At 46.9% G+C, this 18314-nt stretch overlaps 1 protein-coding gene and 1 long non-coding RNA gene across 2 annotated transcripts; one reads left to right on the plus strand and one right to left on the minus strand.

Moving 5' to 3' along the window:
• MFSD9 (major facilitator superfamily domain containing 9) lies at nt 1–12832 on the minus strand. The gene is made up of 6 exons (XM_006065908.4): nt 12587–12832; nt 11471–11558; nt 10307–10350; nt 6527–6656; nt 4584–4793; nt 1–3004 (listed from the first exon to the last, which is right to left on the minus strand). The coding sequence occupies exons 1-6, from the start codon at nt 12758–12760 to the stop codon at nt 2193–2195; spliced, it is 1458 nt and encodes a 485-aa protein (XP_006065970.3). The 5' UTR covers nt 12761–12832; the 3' UTR covers nt 1–2192.
• Nucleotides 12833–12951: 119 nt separating this feature from the next.
• Nucleotides 12952–14766, plus strand: LOC123328401. The gene is made up of 2 exons (XR_006543200.2): nt 12952–13670; nt 14562–14766. It is a non-coding gene; the product is annotated as an uncharacterized LOC123328401 (long non-coding RNA).
• The last annotated feature ends 3548 nt before the right edge of the window (nt 14767–18314 follow it).

The raw sequence follows: 18314 nt of genomic DNA on the forward strand, positions 1-18314 counted from the left end.
AACTTTGAGCAGATTTAATTTCCCTGAGGCCATATTATAAACAGAGTGTCCATCAGACTGGTGGTGGTTTTCAAACTTCACTGTGCAAACAAAGCAGCTGGGTGTCTTGTGCAAATGACTCCCGCAAGCGTGGGGTGGGCCAGCGTCTGCATGTCCGAAGAGCTCCCAGGACGGGAAGTGGCTGGTCCCCGGCCCACACTTCGAGTAGCAACATGTTAGACTATTTAATATAAACATCTGAAAAAATCATGGGAACAAAACACTATAATTTGTAGTAGTAGAGAACAACAAAAGTGTGTGTCTGCTCTCCATACTGAGATCAATTTTTAGGATTCTCAGTATTTCTGTCTCTAGTTCGTTATAAAACCTCATTAAGTGCACAGGCTTTAACTTCAAAAGTAAAGTGCTACAGTTTAAAAAAATAAACACATGGCTAGATTTAAGAGCTTCTCAGAAAATGAGAGCAAAGAAAAGACAATCTTTGGAGAAATTCTTTTGAAATTCTCCTTCATCACATAAACCCTTGATTATATATTGTTCCTTTGAGTCTAATCTCTGTGACAACTTGGTACACTTACTCAGAGCGGGGCCATTTTATATCATATTTTGGTTTCCTCAAAAGCACTTGTACGAAAGTTCGCACTTAATAAGAAGCTGACGTTTTTCTTATAGCTAAACAGGAACAAGGACAATCTTCAAACCTGCAGTTAATTCTTCATCATAAATATTTGAATTTACTCAATATACAATGTCTGCAGCTGCAGAACAATTTTTTTCTGCTCTTCAAGTATTAAAGTTGTAACAAATTAGTGTATTAAAGCATCATTTATAATTACACACATCAGGTGGAAGACTGGAATCCAACCCTAGCAGACTGATTAAAAGGACTGAAAGGAATGTGAGCTCTGGAGGTCTGTGTGGAGAGAGGAGGCCCCTAAACCGTTTGTACCAGTAACTGACGTCACCTTGGAGAGTCAGTGAGTGCTTGCAGCATCCCGGGCATCTGTGCTCAGCCTGCTCGAGGCCCCTGGAGGTGCCCAGAACGTTTCCCTGTAGGTCAACACAGCGCTTCTGTTCTCAGGGGTGATGTCAACATGAAAGTGAGGAAATGATTTTCAACAAAGACACTGTAGCACCCATGACAGGGCCTGAGGCCAGTCTCTCTCTTATCCTGAAGAAGACGTTCATCTGAAAAGCATTTAAGTGGTTTGGTTTCTCCACCAGGTTCTTTCCCCTTTCAGGAGCAGATAGATCATCATGCCCGGTCTCCGGGAGATGTAGCTGCAGGAGCAGATAGATCATCACGCCCGGTCTCCGGGAGATGTAGCTGTAGGCAGGTTCGGGCCTCTGCAGGGCAGGGGCCTCGGGGACCCTGGGCACAGGGGACGGGCCCCTAGGACTGGGTTCCCCTGGTATACAGTGTGACTGCCGAGAGCCGGGGGACGTGGAACCCATTGTATGTGATCACATGATTTTAACAGACAATCCAAACGCGTTAACTATTAATAACCACCGAGTCTCTTTTACTTTAATCCAAACCAGCAGGTCTCGGAATAAGCCTTTCTCTACCTTCAGGAGAAACTGGAAAGAGGATTCACTAAACACACCAGATTCCAGGGCCTCGCCTGGGTCCACGGGCTCAGATGGGCATCTCTGGTTTTGAGCCAGCTCCCCAGATGGAACGCTGTGAGGCCCTGAAGAAGGGACGACTGGTTTCAGTAGAGCAGCTTCTTCGATCTCTGGCATTTTGGTGGCAGAAAAGCCTCCTTGGAGCTTATGGAACTTCACCTGACATCCACATCCAGCTGACCAGCATTTCATTTATGTTTCCTTATTTTTGTTCAGCAGGGAAATCCCTGTGGTCTCTCCCCTCCTGGCACGTGTCCTGCTCTGTGAGCCCACCACCATTTCCCCTTGAAAACCCCGGGCTCACTGGCCAGATGAAGAGCAGACTCTTAGGGGAACGCTGATTACCTTCCCCTCCAGCCAAGCTCAGCTCCCGTCTTCATGTGTCTATGTACTGCTTTGATTCTACCTGTCCTGCAGGCCTGACGGGACACCCACGACCAGAGCTTCTTTTTGGAGAGAAGTCATTTCTATTCACCATCGATCCTTTCCATAGCACCCATCTTGGGGCCTCTGCCCACATCCACACACCTCTGGTATTGTTTCTTCCTGCTGTCTAAATCCACCTACTCGCTTTTTAATTGATCACCCCCTTGGCCACCGGAGTGAGGTCTGTTTCGTGACATGATGACAACAGCCACGAAGCCTAAGGCCGCCCCCAGGCCGGGAGGGCCGCAGGGGCTCACCTCCTGGGCCACCCCCGAGAGGATGGGGGCGAGGACCCGGCCCACGGCCGTCACCGACTGCCCCATGCCCAGGAGGCTGCCGCCGGCCCGCACCCCACCCACGGTCAGCTGGAGGTCGGTGATGCAGGTCCTGCCGATGGCGGTGGAGAAGGACAGGAGCACGGAGCAGGCGACCGCGACGTCCAGGCTGCGGGCCGAGGCGAAAAGCAGCAGCAGCATTGACGTGAGCATGCTGGAGTGCAGCAGGAGCCGGTAAGACTGGTGGCCGTACAGCCGCAGGAGGGGCCCCAGGGCGAAGCCGGCCAGGACGCCCAGGGCGCTGCCGCAGCTGGTGACATAGCCGGCCACCCTGGGCCCCATGCCGAAGCGCTCCTCCAGGGCCAGGACGAAGTTACTGTAGTACAGCATGACAGCCACGGCCATCAGCAGGCGCACCACGAACACGACCCACAGGGCGGAGAGCACCAGGCTCCTCAGGCCCCACAGGGTGGCCAGCACCTCCGCCCAGAGCAGTCTGGCTGGCCCCTTGTTCACTGGGGTCCCCTGGGGGCTGGCTGGGGTCCCATGGGCACTGGCTGCCCTCTGCACGGCAGAGTCTGTCTTTTCCCAAAGCGCCTGGTTCCTGCCCCGTGGCAAGTCATCCTCTGGACCGCTGAGTTTTACTTTACTCCATGGAAACAGCCAAACGAGACCTGTCAACACAGCACAAGATCTGTTAGAGCCTCAGAGAATCCATGCAGGGCCTCCTCGGGAGGAGCCACTACTCTGTTTTCCTGTATCAGTCCACTTACTAGGTGGATTTTTGAAACCTATTTTTAACCATTCCCACAGCTACTTAGGCTCCATTTTGATATCAGAATTCTGCTATTCACCTTAAGAAAGAAAATCAACTGTGAATATTCACTGGAAGGACTGATGCTGAAACTGAAGTTCCAATACTTTGGCCACCTGATGTGAAGAACTGACTCACTGGAAAAGACCCTGATGCTGGAAAAGACAGAAGGCAGGAGGAGAAGGGGACACAGGATGAGATGGTTGGAAGGCATCACCGACTCAATGGATTTGAGTTTGAGTAAGCTCTGGGAGTCGGTGATGGACAGGGAAGACTGGAGTGCTGCAGTCCACGGGGTCACAACGAGTTGGACACGACTGAGCAAATGACCCTTTCTTTCACACTCAAACCTGCCCTTCTTGGACATCTTTCTGAATTCATCCCCGTGGTTTTCAGCCCTTCATCACTTCAGCACCATGTGGACCGGTGCTGCTCAGACCTGCCTGGGGCTGTTCTCACCAACAACACTGATGCCCGTGGTTCCTCGAAACACAGTGTAAGTGGGCTGGGGGCTGAGGGACAACTGACTCATGCAGAAAACAGCCCCAGAGAACGTGGGCCTGTGAGGGCTTTTCATCTGTCCTCATCCTTGACAAAGGGGCCTTGGACGTTTCACAGAATCTTGATACAAGTGCAAAAGGACTCTTGTTGATGAACCAAGAGGAAGAGTATAATTTAAATGATGAGAAACGATCACAATCACAGCAACGAATCCTGACTGAATGCCCCTATCCTTGTGGATTTTATTTTCTAACTGTGTACGTACTGGGGGAACGGAACATAAGAAAATAAATTGCTGATTTCAGAAGTGCTACCAAAAAATTGAGTTATTTTAGACAAGGATCAGGGAGGGCCAGTCTAAGGAAGCAAACATCTGAAAATTGAATGATCAGCCAAGAAACAGTCAGTATAGATATGTGAAAAGAATACTGTAGGTGGAGGAAAGACTGGATTAGAGTCCTCCTGCGAGAAGAAGCCGACATTCGCGGGGGAGGCAGAGGGTGGCCGGCCCACACCAAGCGGGCGTGAGACAGACAGACCCACAGCCACACACATGACAGGAGCCACTGTGCGGCCCCCAGCAGGGCCGATGTGACCTGACTGTCCTCTGTGAGTAATGAGTCTGACTATCCTAAGAAAGGGCTTCCCTTATGGCTTACTAGGTAAAGAATCCTGCAATGCAGGAGACACAGGAGATGCAGGTTTGATTCCTGGGTCAGGAAGAGCCCCTGGAGAAGGAACGGCAACCTACTCAATATTCTTGCCTGGGAAATTCCATGGACAGAGGAGCCTGGTCCATGGAGTTGCAAAGAGTTAGATACAACTGAGCACGAACACAATACATTCTAAGGAAGTCACTGTAATGAGAGAAAGTGGGTAAGACTGGTTGGGATAATCACATCAAGCAAACCACCTCCTCATGATTGATGTCAACTTACCAGCATTGAGAACAAAGACAGAAGAGCAGACGAAGGCTGTGAGATAAAACCCACCATCCAGCTCAGCCAGATACCCGCCGACCACTGGGCCCAAGATGAAGCCCATGCTGGACGCCGTGTTGAACTGTCCCAGCACCACTGGCCGTTCCTCCTCTGTGACCAGATCAGCGAGTAGGGCCCTTGAGATGGAGAGTGTGTGCTTAAAGATACCTGCAAGGCGACAAGAAACACGTCTGTGCATTTTCCAACCAAAAGCATCTCACTTGGGATCCTGAGTTTCATCTCATCCCTGATGCAGTTCTGCTCTCAGTTTTTCGTGACCCTCTAAGGTATTGGTCTCCACCCTCCATGATCTAATGCCTAATGGTCTAAGGTGCAGTTGATGTAATAACAATAGAAATAAAGTGCATTAGAAATGTGATGTGTTTAAATCACCCCGAAATCATCTTGTACCCCTAATGGAAAAGCTATCTTCCTGTCCCTGATGTCAGAAAGGCTGGGGACCTCTGTTGTAAGGCCTGTAGGTCCCATCCCACTGTGGCTGGACTCCTGGCCTGGCCCCAGACCCGAGTGGGCCACCTGCATCTGAACCAAGCCCCTGGAGCCCTCAGCTTGTCCACCTCCCACTAGGACATTCCAGGGTCTCCAGCCATGTCTGCGGTCCAAGTGCAGTTCATGGTGGTTTCTATGCAGAGACTGACCACTCTTTATTTGCTCCGTAAATGAACAATTCCCACATGCCTTCTGAAAGCCTAGCACTCACCGTGACCCTGAGGATAACGGAAAGAACAGAGGGCAAGAAACCAAAATAAAACACACTCATCCTTGTCCTCACAGAGGCTACATATCATTTTACACACACACACACACACACACACAGACACGGGAGGGTGTTAAGTGCTATAAAGAGAAACAGAGCAGGGGTATGAAAGACTGAGAGCGACTAAAAGTATAAAAACACTACGATATGGTCATCTAACCAATGCCAACTTTCTACCACAAGCAGCTTGGGAGTTTGTTGCCAAACTGAAAGCTGTGACCTGCCTTATTGAGAGATGACAATGTATGTAACAACTTTACATCCCTCAAGCTTGTGTTGATGTAACAGATGTGTGTGTGTCTCCATCTGCTGAACACCCACACACACTCACACGTGGATGGATGCTAAAGCCACAGGCTGTCCACTGTCCTGACCAACATATGGGGTCCTGACTGCTGCTGCTGTCTCAATTTGAGGTCAGGAAGCCCAATTTCAAAACTATAAGCCCGTCGAGGGAGAGAACTGCAACTGTGCTGCTGGCCGAAGACATGTAGGGAATTCCTACTGAGCAGATGCAGAGAGAGGTGGACCGCAGCAGTCAGGTCCTATGACTGAGGCATGTGTGTTCATGCGGAGGGGCGAGGAGGGCTCCAAGCTCTGTGAGTGCAAGGTCTGTAATCCCGGAGCAGTCAGAAGAGCCTGGCGGTGCCGAGTGCTTGATCGACAGCAGCTGCCGGTGTTACAGTCCTAACTGCTATCATCCTGATAGGCTCTGCACATAAAGCCTAACCAGGGACTTCCCTGATGGTCCAGCGGTTAAGAATCCGCCTTGCAGTACAGGAGAGATGGGTTCGATCACTGGTCTGGGAAGACCCCACATGCTGTAGAGCAATTAAGTCCTAGAGCCACAACTACTGAAGCCCACGCACTCTCGAGTCCATGCTCTGCCACAAGAGAAGCCACTGAGATCAGAAACCTGCACACCCCAGCCAGAGAAGAGCCCCCACTCTCTGCAACTAGAGAGAGCCCGTGCAGAGAAAAAAGACGCTGTGCAGCTAAAAATAAATAAATATTAAAAAATAAAGTCTGATCAAAGAGGCGCTGCTAGGCAGGAACAGGCTCTCTCAATGCAGATGCATAAACTGTTTCTGGACGGACACCCAGCCACAGGGTGAGAACTCACCCGCAGGGACTCTAGCCAGGGTGAACAGGAACACGTTGGTAGATGCTCCGAGCAGAAGGTAACCCAGGGCGCTGCACAGGATGCACACCAGTAAGGAAGACCGTCTTCCAACGACGTCGCTCCAGCAGCCCTGAGGAACGGGGGACAGGGGAAAGCCTCTGACTCCTCGTAAAACAACCTGGCCACCCCGGAAACGCCCCAACATGTGACCCCGTGGAAATCACGGGGGAACCGGGTTTAAGATCCATAGATCAATTCTGTTACGCCCCTTGCCACGTAAGTTATGTTCTCCGGCCTTTCCCATGTGGAATGGGAAAATACAATACAGTTTTGTTTTTTCAACAGCCTAAGATACCAAAGGAAGCATCTATGATGACCTAATGACAAAGAATGGCTGTGGAGATGGTGAAGGATAATTTCTAAAGCCTCGTTTTGTCTTCATTCTCAATACTTTATGCAACTTAACTTCTTAGCAACTATATTCATGGTTTAGAAATTTAGAAAACACTGAAAAACAAAATGAATATAAAACCTCGTAAACCTGAATCTACATTTTTTTTTAACAGTCCCTTGAGACCTGATCATTTCTTCCCTTTATACTTTTTAAAAAACATTTATACATATACTTTTGGCTGGGCCGGGTCTTTGTTGCCGCATGGACTTTTCTCCAGGTGCAGAGAGCAGGGGCTGCTCTCCAGTTGTGGCGTACGGGTTTCATACTGTGGTATCATCTCTTGTTGCAGAGCACGGGCCTGAGGGTATGGGCTTCAGTAGCTGCAGTACAAGGCCCACGATCTGTGGCTCACAGGTCCCAAGTACAGGCTCCACAGTTGCGGTGCACGGGCTTAGCTGCTCTGCGGCATGTGGGATCTTCCCAGAACAGGGCTTGAACCTGTGTCTCCGGCATTGGCTGGTGGATTCTTCACCACTGAGCCACCAGAGAAGCCCCCTATGTTTTTAACAAAACGACCATCCAATGCATTCCATTTTGGAACATGCTTTTCCACTTAACAGTACATCTTGAACATCATTTCATATTGTGAAAAAGTTGCTTTTATTGTTCCTCACTTTTCATTTCAATGGATTTTTAGAAATTCTCTCCTCTTTCAACGTGGGAGAGGTCACTGGCCTCCCGTGTTCATAAAGCATGATGTAATCTGGCAGTTAACACCGTGGGCGAGGCTGTCCGGGTTCAGATCCCAACTCTCGTCATTCCACATACGGCCCAAGCATCAGTCAATGTAATTACACACACAGGCGTATCTCTGAGGTCGGTTTCTCCACCATAAAGTTGGAGTAATCATATCTGCCTCAGCCACTCCTCTTCCCCATTGACACCTGCTACATGCTCTGAGTTAAAATGAATCATTAAAAACCCACAACTCCCAGACTGGTGGTTGAGACTCGTTATTATGAAGATTAAATGTAATAACATGCTGAGGGTAGAGCCTGATGTATCACAGATAATAAATGCTGGTCATTTTTATTAAAATACACATATGAAAAAAACATTAAACCTCACATGATTTAGCAAACCTTTTCTTCAAAAATATTTATTTTTAAAATTAAAATGTTTTTATAAAACTTTTAATTAAAATATGTACTTACAAAAGTAGTGGTTAAAGAGGACACTTTAAGTAGGTATTGCTGTAACTGAAGGATGTCTAAGGAAGCTAAGCTAAGTCACTTCAGTCATGTCCGACTCTGTGCGACCCCATAGACGGCAGCCCACCAGGCTTTGCCGTCCCTGGGATTCTCCAGGCAGAACACTGGAGTGGGTTGCCATTTCCTTCTCCAATGTATGAAAGTGAAAAGTGAAAGTGAAGTCGCCTCAGTCGTGTCCAACTCTTAGCGACCCCATGGACTGCAGCCTACCAGGCTCCTCCGTCCATGGGATTTTCCAGGCAAGAGTACTGGAGTGGGGTGCCATTGCCTTCTCCAGTCTAAGGAAGGGTCTCATTAAATGACAGCTGAGATCTATGAAATGTGCTTTGTAAGCACTACTAATCATAAAGCAAAGGATCAATCTGAGAAACAGGATTGGGCTGTGCCTGGCAATAAAAACTCATAAAGCGCTGCTGCGTTCCAGGTTCTCTGATAAAGGCTGCTGATAAACACATGTGAACAAATCAAGCCTGGTCTGTATTCTCAAGGAGGTCAGAGTCCAGTAGGAGAAAGGCATTTAACTGGTCTAGTATATACATGCATGTGAATGCTCAGTTGTGTACGACTCTTTGCCACCCCATGGACTGTAGCCCGCCAGGCTCCTCTGTCCATGGGATTCTCCAGGCAAGAATACTGGAGTGGGTTGCCATGTCCTCCTCCAAAGGATCTTCCTGACCTAGGGATCAAAACTGCGTATCCTACATTGGCAGGCGGATTCTTTACCACTGAACCACCTGGGAAGCCAATATACACACACATATAAAATATTTTGGTATGGAGTTCCCAAAGACAACAGAAAAGATATTTACTAAGATGTAGCCCAGACTGTTCTCTCATGAGAAAGAATATGAAATATGACATGCTGCCCTACAAGTAAATGCACTGGTTTCCTATACAGTTTGATACTTGTTATCTATTTACTTTTTTAGATCATTAAGACAGTGGCAGATGGCATGGAGAGAAAAAGCACTGAAGAGTTTAGATGTTGAGATTAGATAACCTTGTCAAATGACTTAAACTTTTTAAGTTTTAATTTCCTCCTCAATAAAAGGTAGACTACTACTTTCCTGGGTCATTTTAATGATTAAATGAGAATATGACTATTACTGCTATGCCAATTTAAAGCATGAAACACTGTAACTAAGATAAATCAGGGAGTAGCTGTTTAGTTATCTGAGATTCATAATGGAATCTCACAGGATTGTTCTTTGATGTTAAAATAGATTTCGCACATGAGCCACTCTTGGGAAGCACAGTGCTGTACACCTGGTGCTCACTCGAGGTGAGACCAGTTATTTAGACCAAGGTCACAGCTGATCAGTCCCTGACTTCTCTGTTTGAACTGCATGAACCTCTGGAGGCCGAGGCCCCAGGACCAGTGTTATGTAGAGGGCAGACAGAATCAGTGAAGGATTCTGAATTTCAAGCCACTGCACGGTCAGAAGCGGGTGTGGTGGGGACTGCCGTGGAGGCCCAGTGGTTAAGACTCCGAGCTTCCAACACAGGGGGCACCAGTTTGATCTCTGGTCGGGAAACTAGGACCCCACACGCCCAAACAGCATGGCCAATAATAAAAGAAGAAGTGGGTGGGGTCGGCGAGATCAGCTCTGGGTCTTTCTACTTTCTGTGGTCAATGTCCAACCCATCACTGCCAGTGGCTCCTCTGTCTATACACTTAAGTTTTATAACTGATAAGCCATGTTATTCAAAAGGCACAACTTCACATAGAATCCTAGGATCTGAATGGATTTGATGACTGTCAGTTACTTGAAACAAACAAGACTGGTCATAACATCTGTTTGCATCCTCTTCTCCTAGTGAAAAAGGAGTCCTGGGAAGAACATGTTATGATTTAAGAAGCAGGCGCTCACTCTGACTCAACCAGGTCCTTTCAGATCCAGCCATCCAACCCCTTCAGGCCTATGTCTTCTCAGAGGTTGACTAAGGGAGAGAGATGACCAACACGTTTTTCTTGATCTAAGGACACTTAGGTCCTCGCCATCCACACACTTTCTTTTGGGTAAACCTCAATCCATGATTTTTCTACAGCATGATGGATGGCCCTCAGAGGCATGGGGGCTTTTGGGATGTGCTGCCAGATGGAAGAGAACTTACCACTAACGTGCTGGAAAAGAGTTGCAAAATGCCATATGACGAGCCTGCAAAAAACAAGTGACATCTGTAAAATAAGCTAGATTTGCCAAGAAGGTGGGTAAAATTAATAGAAAACATTAGAAGAAAAAGACCATTTTAAAAAGGAAATGACCCCATACTTTTTTCAGATGGAAGAGTCAGGTCATACAATGTTTAGCACAGGTCTTCAAAGTAAAATTGAGGGAAAGCAGAAAAGAGACTGAAGGCCGAAGTCACCCTTAGGGATCTTGAGACAGTGCTTCTTACCCTGCAGGAGGCATGTACACAGGAATAGAAATCTGAATCCCACAAAGTTTCGACCAAGTCTTAAAATGTTAACATTACTTCCTATGTCTCTAGCATTTCAGTTTTATAAAATGCTTGCTTTGTAAAGAACTTACAAAGTTTTATGGAGCACTTTCAGCTCCATCCTATCACAGAATACATTCCTTCTGCTCTTCAAAGACCCCTTCCCTCTGCTGGGTGGGCCAGTATAACTCAACATAAACTTTTCCAGGGAAATGCAAGCCATAGCATGGCTCAGGAGTTTCCAAATATTACGTACAAAACTCCCCCAACACATCTGCTCTTCTCATTTGTGAATGATCAAAGGCTATGAGTTTTTATCAATTTCTCACTAATTAGCAGAATCCTACCCCCACTATTCCCTGGCTAAACCAACAACTTCTGAATGAAGATTCCATGCTGCACAGAGAGAGAAGCTCTCTAAGGTGTTCTGGTGGTGGTGAAGGAAGCCTGTAAGCAATCTGTTCCTTGTGGTGTGATGTCTCTCTGGTCTCCCATTAGGTTACACGTCCCTGTAGGCAGGTGGCAATACCTAACACTTATTAACAGGCATGACGAGAACCCCTGGAGAGACTCAGTAAGTTACCTGTGACGGCACTGGTGGAGCAGGGCATGGGGGTGAACTGTACTGGGAAACCTCTCTGAATATATGTAGTTCAGGAAAAGATGAATCACATTTGCTCCAGGGTCAGACTTTGAAATATTCTGAAAATTCATCTTATACCCTTTTCATTTTACCTTTGGACATTACTTAGCTAAAAGACTGATTTGTTTCCAGGTACTCAGTTCAGGGGGCTCAAAATTCAGTGCTCTGAAAAGGTGCAGGATTAACCTACTCACCTACTATCCCAGCAACCGTTGGACTTGCTCCAAGAGACTTGACGTGAACGCTCAGTAAAGGGACGACCATGCTCACACCAAACAAATCCTAAACAACAAATTGCTGCTTAATGCAAATTGGAAACAGAGGCCTGGGTATTTTTAAAGTGGAATCCTGATTATAAACTGATTTTTTTTTAAGGACAATATCTAAATTTTTGAGCAAACAAGAACTCATAATTGCATTCTACAGTAAGATACACTCATCTGGTTAAAGGTATGGAGAAATCCATATACAGTGTGTTACAACCATTGCCATGACTCTCCAGTCTGGTGCCTGACTAAGGTTAGGGTGCTGAGCTCTCTTGAGCCAGGAGAGAAACAGGAAGACATTCTCCTCCCCCAACCTCAATGCAAGGTGTTCAACAGTCTGTAAAGTTTAATGCATGCTTCTTAGCACAGTTGTATCTGACTCTTTGCGACCCCATGAAGCATAACCCTACAACGTCCTTTGTCCATGGAATTTTTCAGGCAAAAACGCTGGAATGGGCTGCCATTTCCTTCTCCAAGGGATCTTCCCCACCCAGGGATCAAACTCTAGCCTTTCAGGAATCCAAGGCGCATCTCCTGCATAGGCAGGCGGATTGTTTACCACTAGCGCCACCTGGAAAGCTCTAAAATGTACCTAATTCTGCCCAAGCGGGGTTATCAACAGCGACTTTCCTACATGGCCTAGTAAAAAGGGCCTGTGTGCTCCTACCACACCTGTAGCCACCGCATTGCTGGGCGACGCACCTGTCACAGCATCAACCACCCGGGGTCACCCTTGTGAGTGGCTCGATCACCGAGTCACACCTGAGCCTGGTGCTGGAGAGTCTTAAATCGCGGGGCTGGGGTGAGGGTGGGGGCGAACTGGACCCCGCGTGGGCGAGAGGGGCAAGCCTCATCTGTGGCCAGGTGCAGCGTGAAGGGGGAGTGTGAGGCAAGAAGGGACCTCAGAGGTAGGGAGGTATCACCAGGCGTATCGCACGTTTCCAGTCCTCGAAGAGCCTGGCGACCACCCCGGATGTGCAAGGAAAAGCACCTTGGTCGGGTTCCAGGTCGCCGACGCAGCCAGCTAGCCCCGCAGTTACTCACCAGGAAGCCTACCAGGTAGAGGCAGAGCAGGAAGCGGCGGGCTCGAACAGCCCCGGGGCCAGGAGCCCCTTCCTGGGTCCCTGTCCCGGGCTCCTGCCGCGGTCTCCGTGTTGCTGATACCAAGCCTCGGTCCGGGGCCATGCCGCTGGTCTGGTCCCCCGGCTCCATGCGCATGCGCGCGGGGGGCTGCGCGCGGGGGGCCCGCCCTCGGCACGCCAGCCTCGCCCCCGGCGGAAGCGAGCGGCTGCGCCTGCGCAGAGCCGCGCGCCCTGCTCACCTTCTTTCAGGGGGTGGTGTTTCCGACGCAGGCGCAGTGAGGTGGGCTCCGTGTGGCCCCGCGGGTTCGCGCCCCACCCAGAGAGTGGGTGTGCGTGCTGGACGCGCCAGTTTTGTGATGGTGATGATGATGCTCTGCGCACCCTGGAGATAAAGAGCCCGCTTCCCCCTCCCATTGCCTGGCTGGAGGGGATTGCGAGGATGAGCTTTTTAGCTCAGAAGTGACGGGGTGTCCGACGAGATCGTTCTTTGGTGGGAAGAAACTCAGACTGGGCGTGTCTAGTAGTCAGTGACTGACCTGGAGAAAGACCCTTGGCCCCTCCCAGCTTCGTTATTCCCACTTGAAACACAGGAGGACCCAGTGTGGACCAGCCTCCTGGAGGGTGAGGCGTCTATATATTAATACAAACACCGCCCCAGCGCTTTTTCTGGGACCTGAGAGGGCGGCTCACTTGTAGAACATTCACTGCCGTCTGTTTTGGCAACTTGGACCCTCCTTGTTTGGAGGTTTTTTATCCCAGGAGGGCTGACCTTCCACGAGGGGTGGAGCAGAAGTTCTGCTATGTTGGGCCGTGAGACCATCACCTGGATAGTTGGGCTTCCCGAAGCCACCAAACCGTCAGGAAGCCTAAAGGGACCTTCTCCCGGCTGAAGTGATGGAGCCGGAGTACCGAGGGCAAGTTGGGTGATCGTTGTCCAGTGGAGTGAGGAAGGACTGTGTGGAACGTTCCAAAAACAAGGAAACGAAGATAGAACTGTGGAAGAATCAATTCCTGGACTCCTGAAGAAAAACTCATCCTTGCGTGAGGTAAAGACCCCCTGATCAGCTGATGTTTAGGCTGAGGGCAAGGGAAAGAAGAAATAGGCAGAAAAAAGCAAAAAAAAATCTCATTTATGAAATCAGTGTCTCTTGTTATTCCTGTAATAGGTGTTTTCAGCAATAAGATGATTAAAGGACGCTTAGTTGCAGACTTCTTTTAAAGACATGAAGAGTTTATATGTTAATTCTCATGCTGTCCTCAGTTTGAATTAGGTCATTAATGTTACTACTATTTCTGAAATAAATCTCTAGAAAAGTTTCCTCTTTTAGATAAAGAACCTTAGCCTTAAAAAGAAAAAAGAAAGAAGTAGGTAGTAAAATAAAGACAAGCCACAGATCCCAGCTGTGACTTTGGGGCTACTTCCAGGGTGAGAACTGTTGAAGTTTTGCGTATTTTCTGTTGTACATGTGGGTGTTGGCACTTGCTCACTATTTTCTTCTGTCTTCTTCCAAGTATAACTTTACAAGTCCTTAAAGTTTAATTTTAGTAAGGTTAGCTTAATTTAGTCTTTAGGTAACAGGAAATTCAGTAAGACTGAATTTGAGGAGTAATGTATAGAGCCAGAATGGGTACAGTGACTGTCGCGACGCTTTCCCTTCATGGAGCTGCTTTATGAAAATTGAAATGTGAACAGAAGGATGCACTTGGAAGCCAAGTAGCCAAAGAACGGACTGTGCCGGTGATCAGTTTATTGGTATCAGCTCCAAATACATGCATCGTTGCTCTGTTGTGTGATCCTGGTGCTGGATTCTGTAGACACATCTCCTTTGCTAGCTGGCACAATGTGAAACTCTGTCTGTAGATGATGCTGAGGGACACTGTATGGGGAAGGAGCTTCTCTAACACTAAAGTGCTTTTCTCTCTTCTTGTTCCTGCAGTGTGTGGCTGACTTGTTAGACATCTAGTGGTCCCTAGCCCCTAGCAAGGTTCAGTGATATGCAGCACATTCCCTGGGCATCCCAGCTGGTTTCCAGGAGAACCTCCCAGGTGCCCCAGCTAGTAATTTCCTGGCCATTTCCACAGGCACTGCTCCGGTAGCCTCCCAGTGATTTTCATCAGTTTCCCAGCTGAATGCAGTAGGTAAGCACAAGATATAAGAGACATCTGTATTTGGTAGAAAGATATAAAACTGTATTCATAAACCACATGGTCATCTATGTAGAAAATACTAAGGAAGCTACAAAAAATTTTACTAGAACTCATAAAGTAAGGTTAATGAGGTTGCAGAATACAAGATCAATATACAGATTATAATTTTGTTCCCATATGCCACAAAGGAGAATGAAATGGCAAGCCACTCCAGTATTCTTGTCTGGGAATTGCCAGGGACAGAGGTGCCTGGTGGGTGCAGAGTCGGACATGACTTAGAGACTAAACAATAGCAACAAATGCTACAAAAAGGAATTAGAAACTGGAGTTTAAAAATCCTTTTGAAAACATGACATGTGAAATGGGGATACATTTGACCAACAAATGTGCAAAGAGACATTCCTCGTTCTTTGGACCAATTGATGCCTGTCCTTCTTAGGGGTATGCCAAGAAACCTGTAACCGTTTCTATTTATGCCATAGCTTTGAAAGATGTTCATATCCCCACTGGTTAAAGATAAAGCTTACTTACAGATTATAAAATGATAGGTACTCTAAGCCCAGTGTTCTCACTTGAAATGAAAATCCACTAGATGTGCAGCTGGACATCACTCTCATGGGATGTGGAGGCAAGAGAAGCAGACACAAACATGCTAATGTTTATGCTGCTCACTGTATTATGAGTAATAAAGTCTTTTGTTTCTGATGCAGGCGTCTCGTGTCTTCTGCTGGCACCTATGAAACTGTAGTAAGCTAACTTAATTTTTAAATGGGATAAGATTAAAGAACAAAAACCTGTACACTGAAACTGCAAAACATTGCTGAGAGATATGAAAAAGTACATAACTAAATGGAGAGATGTATACCATGATCATGAACTGGAAGACTGAATATTATTAAGATTAGCATTCTCATTTATAGTATGCTGCATTGGGATACAACTGTTTGTTATTTGAATATCTACAGATGAAAAGAATATACCAAGATTTGGTGGCATATGGAACAATAATGGGAATGTGTGATGCCACAACCAATTTGGAAAAGAGATTGAAAATATCTTAAAAAGTTAAATATACACCTACCAGATGACCCAGCATATGAGATATTTACCGAAGAGATAAAGGAGCATATAGCCAAACAAGATTTTGTACACAACTATTGATACAAGCTTTATTTGCAATAGCCCTAGACTGAACACAACCCAAATATCTGTCAAGTGAATTAGTGAACAAGTTGTGGTATTAATACTTAGCAATAAAAATGAACTATGAATTCATGCTACATATGGAAGAATCTCAAAATAGTTATGCTGACTAAGGAAGCCAAATGAAGAGGATATGCTATATAATTCCATTCATATAAAGATTTTAGAGAACTCTGGTTTCAGTTCCATTGTGTAAAGAGCTTGGCAGTTGCAGCTCCCACACTTAAAATGAAAAAAAAAAAAGATGACAGAGTGAAAACCAGTAACTTTTTAAGTCCAGAGTAGTGTGTGCTCAGTCATGTCTGACTCTGCGACCCCATGGACTGTGGCCCTCCAGGCTCCTCTGTCCATGGGATTCTCCAGGCAGGAATACTGGGGTGGGTTGCCATGCCCTCCTCCAGGGATCAAATCTGGGTCTCCTGCATTGCAGGCCGAGCTTTTACTGTCTGAGCCACCAGGCACCTGGGAAAAGGATAATTAGATCACTCAAGCACCTTGCCTGTCTTTTGGTCTCACGTAGTGGGAAGCAGGGAGAAAGCTAAGAAATGCTTCTGGAAGTCACCATCCAAGGACTCAAGCTCACTGAAACACAGAGATTTAATCATAAGGTTATAAAAGTCCCCCCACCTTAGGAAACTATAAACAGGGCTTTGCTATAGTAACAGTAAACTACAGCTGAGAAAGATGTAAGACAGAGACCCTATTTTAGAACAAGTTTCTAGGGAAGTTCAAAGGCAACAGGGAAGGGGGAAAAAAAGGGAACAAGAGGAAACTGAAGTCTCTGGCACCTACAGTTATGAAAATATTAAACACCTAGCTCCAATGCATGTTCACATAAAGCCTTATGCTAAAAGCCCAAGCACCTGAGTTTTTAGTACCTAATACATACGTTCAACTTTCAGGAAAACAATTACAATTTCATTAGAAGAAAAATAGTTTTAAGAGACAAAGCAGGCATCAGAACCAGACTCAGGTATGACAAAAATCTTGTAATTATCAAACAGGGAATTCAAAATAACTATGATTACTGTTAAGAACTCTCATGGAAAGTAGATAAGATATGAGGACAGGTGGGTAATATAAGCAGATACAAAATATCTGAGAATGAGTCAGAAGGAAATGATAGAAAGCAAGACCATTGTGATGGAAGTTAAGATTGCTTTTGATGGGCTCATCAGTGGACTGGACTCAGACAAGGAAAAAATCATGGAGATTGAGATAAGTCAATAGAAGATTCCCATACTGCAAAGCAAAGACAAAAAAAAAGAAAAAATTAATCAGAATGTTGAAGAACTGTCAGTCAATTTCAAAACATATGTACAAAATTGGAATACTAAGGCAGGAGGCAGATGGACGCCCCCACCAACCCAGGGTAAAACAACTTGAGATTCATTCTCTATTGACCAAAACTCCAAGACAGGAATAGCAGGGCAATTAAGGGAGGAGGCTGAACCCTGCACAGATGGCATATTTCTTGTTCCCAAAGTCAGGAGACCTTCCCAGCCATACACACACAGAAAAGGCTTCTTGGAGGCCAAAGGGGAGTCATGTCAAGTGATGTTTTACCCATAGGCCTTTTCAGTAGGATCCATCTTGGCTGAGAGATGTGTGTGCACACATGGAAGGATTCTGCTGCTGCTGCTGCTGCTGCTGCTGCGTCACTTCAGTCGTGTCCGACTCTGTGCAACCCCATAGACAGCAGCCCACCAGGCTCCCCCGTCCCTGGGATTCTCCAGGCAAGAACACTGGAGTGGGTTGCCATTTCCTTCTCTAGTGCATGAAAGTGAAAAGTGAAAGTGAAGCCGCTCAGTCGTGCCCTACTCTTAGCACCCCATGGACTGCAGCCTACCAGGCTCCTCCACCCATGGGATATTCCAGGCAAGAGTACTGGAGCGGGGTGCCATTGCCTTCTCCATGGAAGGATTCTAAGATATATCAAATATGGACTGTGATGGTGGTTTAGTCACTCAGTCTTGTCCGACTCTTGGTGACGCCATGGACTGTAACCTGCCACGCTTCTCTGTCCATGGGATTTTCTAGGCAAGAACACTGGAGTGGGTTGCCATTTCCTTCTCCAGGGGATCTTCCACACCCAGGGATCAAACCTGGGTCTCCTACATTGTAGACAGATTCTTTCCAACTGAGCTACCGGGGAAGCACAATATGAACTGTGAACCAGGCAAATCAGAATGATTGGCCAAAGGAAACTGGAAGAAATGCCCCATAAAATTAATTCAAACTACCATGAGGGCACAGCTCAGGAACTCTCCCTCTGAGTGTGCCCGTGTGTCTGTCCACATGAACTGTTCTCCTTTTCCTCCTAATCAATACTTTACTCA

The sequence above is a fragment of the Bubalus bubalis genome, chromosome 12, assembly GCF_019923935.1.
Source record: "Bubalus bubalis isolate 160015118507 breed Murrah chromosome 12, NDDB_SH_1, whole genome shotgun sequence".
Lineage (NCBI taxonomy): Eukaryota > Metazoa > Chordata > Mammalia > Artiodactyla > Bovidae > Bubalus > Bubalus bubalis.

Coding starts and splice junctions, on each gene's coding strand:
- MFSD9 (XM_006065908.4), bottom strand. CDS start 12,760: ATGCGCATGGAGCCGGGGGACCAGACCAGCGGCATGGCCCCGGACCGA. Junction 6,657..10,306: donor TCTTTTCCAGCACGTTAGTG/GTAAGTTCTCTT, acceptor CCCGTTCCTCAG/GGCTGCTGGAGCGACGTCGT. Junction 4,794..6,526: donor CCTGGCTAGAGTCCCTGCGG/GTGAGTTCTCAC, acceptor GTCGCCTTGCAG/GTATCTTTAAGCACACACTC.